This window comes from Limulus polyphemus, unplaced genomic scaffold (assembly GCF_000517525.1).
Source record: "Limulus polyphemus unplaced genomic scaffold, Limulus_polyphemus-2.1.2 Scaffold667, whole genome shotgun sequence".
NCBI classification, from domain to species: domain Eukaryota; kingdom Metazoa; phylum Arthropoda; class Merostomata; order Xiphosura; family Limulidae; genus Limulus; species Limulus polyphemus.
In genome coordinates, this window is record NW_013666277.1 from 483,477 (window position 1) to 491,572 (window position 8,096).

Below are 8,096 nucleotides of genomic sequence, written 5' to 3' on the forward strand. Positions count from 1 at the left end.
AACTGTATTGACAACATAAAAGGAACACGTTAACAACTGTATTGACAACATAAAACGAACACGTTAACAACTGTATTGACAACATAAAAGAAACACGTTAACAACTGTATTGACAACATAAAAGTAACACGTTAACAACTGTATTAACAACATAAAAGTAACACGTTAACAACTGTATTGACAACATAAAAGGAACACGTTAACAACTGTATTAACAACATGAAAGGAACATGTTAACAAGTTTACTAATAGCACAAAAGTTAATAATAATAATCCCTACATTTGGTTCTTCTTGACAGACACAAGGGAAAATTTCTTCCGCTGGGAGACACTTTTTCATCCAAACCGAACCACACAGAAAAATCAACAAGACAAAGTTGACAACGATCATCGTACATAGTCTTTGATGAACACCTAAAACGAAAGAAATAGATCTGATTTGGCATGATATCTTCGCTAATATGTTTCTGAAAGAGATAAAATTTCAGTCTCTAAAAAAAAAAAAGTTGTATACAATAATCGGCATAATTTAACTTCCTTGTAACTTGTTTGAGAAATAAACAACGCTAGAAATCGGGTTTCGATACCCGTGGTGGTTGGGTGGTCAGAGCACAGATAGTCCCTTGTGTAGCTTTGTGCTTAACTACAAACAAACACATATCCTGGCGGTCTCCCCAGTGGCACAGCGGTATATCTGCGAATTTACAATGCTAGAAATCGGGTTTCGATACCCGTGGTTGGTGGTCAGAGCACAGATAGCCCCTTGTGTAGCTTTGTCCTTAACTACAAACAAACACATATCCTGGTGGGCTCCCCAGTGGCACAGCGGTATATCTGCGGACTTACAACGCTAGAAATCGGGTTTCGATACCCGTGGTGGGTGGACAGATAGCCTCTTGTGTAGCCTTGTGCTTAGCTACAAACAAACACATACCCTGGCGGTAGATGTGTTCAGTTTATTAATTGCAAACATTCAACGTAGAGCGAAAGTAACACATTTATCATATTATAACCAATGCTCGAACTGTTGATATAACACGTAGATATTGTTCTCAGATGGATACTATTAACAAACATTTTGTGTAAATAATTCATTATATATATACTAAAACACCTACGGATTCTGTTATAAGTTAGAGTTATTTTTTGTTTGTAAATTACAAGATTTCTCAAAACCTGAATATTAATGAAAGAAAGACTAAAATGAGCGCCATCTACCTTACACAGCTAAATAAGTTTGGTTTGTTTTTGAATTTCGCCCAAAGCTACACGAGGGCTACCTGCGCTAGCCCTCTCCTTATTTAGTAGTGTAAGACTAGAGGGAAGGCAGCTAGTCATCACCACCCACCGCCAACTCTTGATTACTATTTTACCAACGAATAATGGGATTGACCGTCACGTTATAACGCCCCCCACGGCTGAAAGGGCGAGCATGTTTGGTGTGACGGGGATTCGAACCCGCGACCTTCAGATTGCCAGTCGAGCGCCCTAACCACCTGGCAATGCCGGGTCAGCTAAATAAGAAGGAAATTCTTTAAAGATACTCGAGGTCTAAATAAACTGTCTAAATAATCAAAAACCATCCAAAGATTGTCATCTCTTCTCTCATATCCAAAGTATCAAATTTATTTATTAGGAGTCTTCTGAAAACCTCACATCATACCAGACTTTGGTAAGGGATGAGATAATTCAGATTATCAGTCATACCTTAAAGACTTAGAGAAGGTATGAAAAGTTTCAAATTATAACTCATAACTTGAAAATTAAGGTTAGTTTCGAAATGTCTTAGACCTATATCTCATAGCTTGACAATTGGTGTTTGTTATGCAATGTTTTGCGAGATCAATCATATTTTGAAGATTGGAGTTAATACTTTGTTTTATGAAGGACTAGGCTAAGTGATGGAATACTTCAAGATATCTTCCACGTCTGGAGGATAAGGGCTTAGTTATGGGGTATTTCAAGATATCTCCTGTACCTGGAAGACTAGGTTTAGTTATGGGATACTTCAAGATATCTTATATACCTGGAAGTTAAGTTATAGTTATGGGATATTTCAAGATATCTCCTGTACTGGAAGATACGGTTCAATTATGCGATATTTCAAGATATCTTCTATACCTGGAAGATAAGGTTCAGTTATGGGATATTTCAAGATACTTTCCGTATCTGGAAGACTAGGTTTAGTTATGAGATATTTCAAGATATCTTCTATACCTGGAAGTTAAGCTATAGTTATGGGATATTTCAAGATATCTCCTGTACTGGAAGATAAGGTTCAGTTATGCGATATTTCAAGATATCTTCTATACCTGGAAGATAAGGTTCAGTTATGCGATATTTCAAGATATCTTCTATACCTGGAAGATAAGGTTCAGTTATGGGATATTTCAAGATATCTCCTGTACTGGAAGATAAGGTTTAGTTATGGGATATTTAAAGATATCTTCTATGCCTGGAAGATAAGGTTCAGTTATGGGATATTTCAAGATATCTTCTATATCTGGAAGATAAGGTTTAGTTATGGGATATTTCAAGATATCTTCTTTACCTGGAAGGCTAGGTTTACTTATAGGATACTTCAATATATCTTTCATACCCCAAAGACTAGGCTTAGCTATGACATACTGTTAGTATACAGGCATACCAAGCGCTTTCAACGTTCTTATTTTAATGTAAAAATTTTCGTTTATTCTGAATCTATGTAGGTTTCGCATTTGATCCCGAAAACTGTAAAGTTCACTTCATTCTAGCTGACTTTGTTTCTTTGTTATTATTTACAGCTAATACCTTTACTGCCCTTGTGTGATATTTCTGTAATGCTGCACATTGTGCAAAAATGTAGAAGATAGCAGTGTCGGATGATATCTCGCGGTAACGACCTTCTATATTTCGAACGAGAATGACCAGTCACGTGTAAGCGCTAGTCGCTATGGGTAAATCAACGTTTCCCGTTATGTAAGAAACGTTTGTTGAAAGAAAATGTGTTGATCAACTTCAGAGTTCAGTCCACAACGCAAGTAGAACACTGTGCTTCGTGTCTTTGATATAAATAGTGTTCTTATTTGTATTATTCATCATGACCAGTCTCTTTATTTGTTAACTTAAAACTTCATCAATTTAGTTGAATTCAATTCCCCTCGTAATTTATCTGTGAACCTAGCTAACATTATATGAAGAAATCAGGTTAAACTGAAAATACCACAGTCTACGTGTAGTTATAGGATACTTCAGGATATCTTATGTAACCAGAAGACTACGTGTAGTTATGGGTTACTTCAGGATATATTATGTAACCAGAAGACTACGTGTAGTTATGGGTTACTTCAGGATATCTTATGTAACCAGAAGACTACGTGTAGTTATGGGTTACTTCAGGCTATCTTATGTAACCAGAAGACTACATGTAATTATGGGACACCTCAAGATATCTCCTGTATCTGGTTTAGTTGTGGGATACTTAAATATATCTCCTGTAGCTTAAAGACTAGGTTTAGTTATAGGATAATTCAGGATATCTTATGTAACCAGAAGACTACATGTAATCATGGGACACCTCAAGATATCTCCTGTACCTGGTTTAGTTATGGGATACTTGAAGATATCTTTTATACTTGGAAGACAAAGTTTGTGTGGTGGGATATTGCGGTTGTATGGTATACAACAGCTATTTCAGCTATATTAACCAAGCTTCTAGTTTTACCCCACATGCTACAGCCAGCTATGAGCTCATTAAGGGTAACTTTTATTTAAAGACTAAACTTGATTTATAATATGTTTGAATGCAGTTCGTCAACTTTGGTAGCTTATGTTGCTTAAGGAGTGATGCAAGGTACGATAACCCACGGAGAATCCGATTAATGGTGGCCAAGACTTCATTTAATGTATTATGAAAAGCGCTATTTCAAGACTGCATTGCTTACAAAACTATCGATTTTAGACTAGACAAGGTTATTATAATGTAGCTATTTAACGTATGGATGTTTTTTTTGTGTGTATATTTTTTTAACAAGAAAGGAAAACTTACCTGAGTAAGTGCAGGTTTTCAAATATTGTGATACAGCGGTTGTTATCGAAGAACGAGCCTGAGAAAGGTGCAGGTGCTAGGTGTGTCCTACTGTATCACTTAACCAGGTGTGCACGTTCCTACACGTGAATCAGTTTGCAGTATTGTTGTTCAAGTCCAAAGTGGTTTTTGTACGTTCCAACGTTATCAAAACGGGAAACTTTATCAGTTATACAAACCGACCTTTAAAAAATATTGATTCCACCATTTTGGCTCATAAAACAAGATGGAGGCTCAATACGCAATAGGTGAACCGACAAGAACAACGTCACAACGTAGGTCTTTGTACTGTTATTCTAAAGAAACTTTGTGGTCTTACTGTTACTGAATATAAGCAGACAAACAGACAAAAAACAACTCCCATTAAATATGTAGTTATAGGATACTTCAAGATATCTTCTGTACCTGGTTTAGTTATGGGATACTTCAAGATATCTTTTATACTTGGAAGACAAGTGGTAGTAGTGTTTGTTTCAATAAAAACATGCGCGTTATGAATGTAACCATGGTAATAGTATTTGTTTCAACAAAAATATGCGCGTCATGGATGTAACCATGGTAGTAGTGCTTGTTTCAATAAAAACGTGCGCGTTGTGGATGTAACCATGGTAATAATGTTTATTTCAATAAACTATGCGCATTGTGGATGTAACCATGGTAGTAGTGTGTGTTTCAACAAAAACGTGCGCGTTATGGATGTAACCATGGCTACAGCGTGGCTGTATGGCATAACTTATTGGCTTATTTTTCAGAATTTATAGTACATACTGGAGGGATTTAGACATTTTGGTAATAAAAAACGACCTTGAATCTCCAGATAATAATAATAATAATAATAAAACTTTATATTCACAAACGTTTCTTCTTTATGGCTGTATAAAATCCAGCTAATTTATAACGTAAAGTTAAAGGACGGAGAATTCCTAAATTTATAGTAGATAGTACAGCTAGATGATATGAGCTTTTTGTCGTTTAAGCTTGGCTCTGGTTTTATTTGAAGATATTTCAAGCCCCGTTTACGATATAACCACATCAGATTAAAACAAAATTACGTTCATAAGTTATGTAAATAAAACTTGTAGAGGAGTTTTAATGATACATACATTAAAATATAATTTTGTAGATGAATTTTGAGATGCGGGAAAATTTCTAGTTAACGTAGTGTTCCCGAAGGGTCAGCGGTAAAGTTAAGGACTTACGACGCTAAAATCCGGGGTTCGATTTCCGCGGTGGACATAGCAGGTAGCCCAATGTTGCTTTGTTTTAAAACAAACGAACAAAAAAAAAAAAGTTAACTTAATGTTGGTTTGTGACAGTCTTTCTCAACCATCGGTCCGCAGAACGGTGTCGGTCAATTTCACCCACCTTGCTGGGATTTCACAAAAAATATACAAACAAAATTGAAATAATATTTTTTTTTATGTACTTGCATTTAATTGGTCCGCGACAGTTTAGGGAGCCAGTCCCCGATGCCGAAACGGTTGAGAAACATTGGCTTATAATATTACTGTTAAAATTCCGATTTAAATGGATTTAGATAAAGATAAATATAAAATAATGCCAAGTTTGGCGTTTCGAATATCTGTAGAAAATTTGGGCAAACTACTCGAAATTAATAAAAAATGGCCAAACTTGTAACTTGGGTAATTTGAAGTTTAAAATCGTATAAATAAAGAAGTTTTACAACTAAAACATTTTTGTTTTATCAAAATATACGTGGAAACGTCATATATATATATATATAGCACTGCAGAAGACATAGAAATAAAAAGAAAAATATGGAAAGACACACGAAATCTTCGAATTATTCTTGAAAAACTTTATTTCATATTTCGTCTACAGGGCTTGTGTCAACGAAAAACACAAAAATCCCATCAATTTCAGCATGGTTGAACAAAAAAGACAAACAAACTCAAAATGACGCTGTTCTTTCTTTGAAAGATGCTGAAGAAAAATATCATTTCACTCAAAGTAGATTTTGTCCTCATATTCTGAGAAAAACATCTGATAAATCAGCTCAAGTCTGTTTTAAGTCTGAGAGTTCGACTTGTAAAAATTATTGGAGCATATTTAGTTTTCAACGGCAAAAAATACGTCGAAGACTTTGAGGAAATTACAACGAAATGAGAACAAAAATATAATGATTTTATTCATCGTTTGGTAAAAAATAAACACATATAAAAAATTCGAACTGAAAAGATATTTGCGTGACTAAAACAAAGTGTTACAACCTGTTCAGACCAAAAGACAAAATAGAATCAGTTAACCTTGTCTTGTGGTTGCAGATAACCTTGTCTTGTGGTTATCTGGTAGATATATTATTTTACTTATTTTCTTCTCTGTTTATATTTGAGATTTGAAATGCACAGGAAAAAAATTATTTAAATATTTCGGACCGCCACCTATCTCGTGCTTAATAGGGCATTATACAGTTTATGGTTATAGCAAGTTCTCAAGTTTACAAGACACTAGTTTTCGATAGTCAGGTGTTAAACTTAGAAAGTACAGGTAAGGGACGGAGAAGTCCAATGTTAACGTAATAGAGTTAAATGATGGCAAGAAGAGAAATGTATAACTAGGTGATGGTGAGAAGTCAGATTTTTCTAGGTGATGGTGAGAAGTCAGATTTTTCTAGGTGATAGACTTCTCACCATCACCTAGAAAAATCTGACTTCTCACTAGAAAAATCTGACTTCTCACCATCACCTGGAAAAATCTGACTTCTCACCATCACCTAGAAAAATTTAATTTATCACCGTGTGATGGTGAGAAGTCAGATTTTTCCAGGTGATGGTGAGAAATTAGATTTTTGTAGGTGATAGTGAGAAGTCCGATTTCTCTGGGTGATGGTGAGAAGTCAGATTTTTCCAGGTGATGGTGAGAAGTCAGATTTCTCTGGGTGATGGTGAGAAGTATGATTTTTCCAGGTGATGGTGAGAAGTCAGATTTTTCCAGGTGATACTGAAAAGTCACATTTTTTGATGTGATGGTGAGAAGAAGTTAAACAACTGAACGGCTAAGAAACAACTCCTAAAGGTTAGCTATAGGGAACAAAACTACAAAAAGTAAAATATAGCTTTCAACCAATATTACTACATTCACTCTAGCCTATTGTGATGTTTCTCCTCGATACTTATTTCCCCTCCCCTCCTGCGTAGCCATAGATCTGGATTTAAAACACTATATGTAGGCTTAGAGTGATGGCATCAATAAATTGAAAGATAATACACATTAGTAACCATGAGATTATGACAAGTCATAACAACAGGTTCAGACATATCTGACAGTTGGTACATCAAACACACGTGTATGCTAATCGAGTAACATCAAGTATTTCATTAACCAATATATGTACACTTCTGACTGACAATTAGGACATCAAGCACATGTGTGCTAATCCAGTAACATCAGGTATTTCGTTAATTAATATATGTGCACCTCTAACTGACAGTTGGTACATCAAGCACACGTGTGTATTAATCCAACAATTTAAGTTACATATGATCATTTCTGGTTGACAAGTGGTACATCAACCACATTCCATTTTCTGGAAGGAAACTATACAGTAAGTAATGTAATAACCCTTAGAAGATCTACATTTTTCTGTGATTAAAATACAAAGGATTCTAATATTACAAATGAAAAACGTGAAAAACGCTGTTTTTCTTGACAAAGAAAGATATACTTACTCCTTCTTTTCAGCTAACCAGAAATTTATGAATTTGCAATATTCTAGAAGAATACCTGCATATCTTAACCGTAATATTATGCGCAATATTTACTGTAATATTCCAGAAGAGTAACTACCTATCTCGGATTTGGCGTAATGGTCCATGTTATACTGTAACCTTCCTGAAGAGTAACTGCATATATTAGATCTAAATAACGTCCCATGTTACACTGTAACGTTCCTGAAGAGTAACTACATATATTAGATTTAAATAACGTCCCATGTTATACTGTAACATTCCTGAAGAGTAACTGCATATATTAGATCTAAATAACGTCCCATTTTATACTGTAACGTTCC

The 8,096-nt window shown here is 35.1% G+C and overlaps 1 protein-coding gene across 1 annotated transcript in view; it reads right to left on the reverse strand.

Annotated features, from left to right (window-relative positions):
* LOC106459842 (leucine-rich repeat and fibronectin type III domain-containing protein 1-like protein) overlaps positions 1 to 4,168 on the reverse strand; it is an 8,489-nt gene extending 4,321 nt beyond the window's left edge. The window contains exons 1-2 of the mRNA XM_013919507.2: positions 4,028 to 4,168; positions 281 to 414 (exon numbers count right to left, since the gene is read on the reverse strand). Coding sequence (XP_013774961.2) covers positions 281 to 391 — 111 coding nt within the window. The 5' untranslated portion in view covers positions 392 to 414; positions 4,028 to 4,168. The remainder of the gene's footprint in view (positions 1 to 280; positions 415 to 4,027) is intronic.
* Positions 4,169 to 8,096: the final 3,928 nt, after the last annotated feature.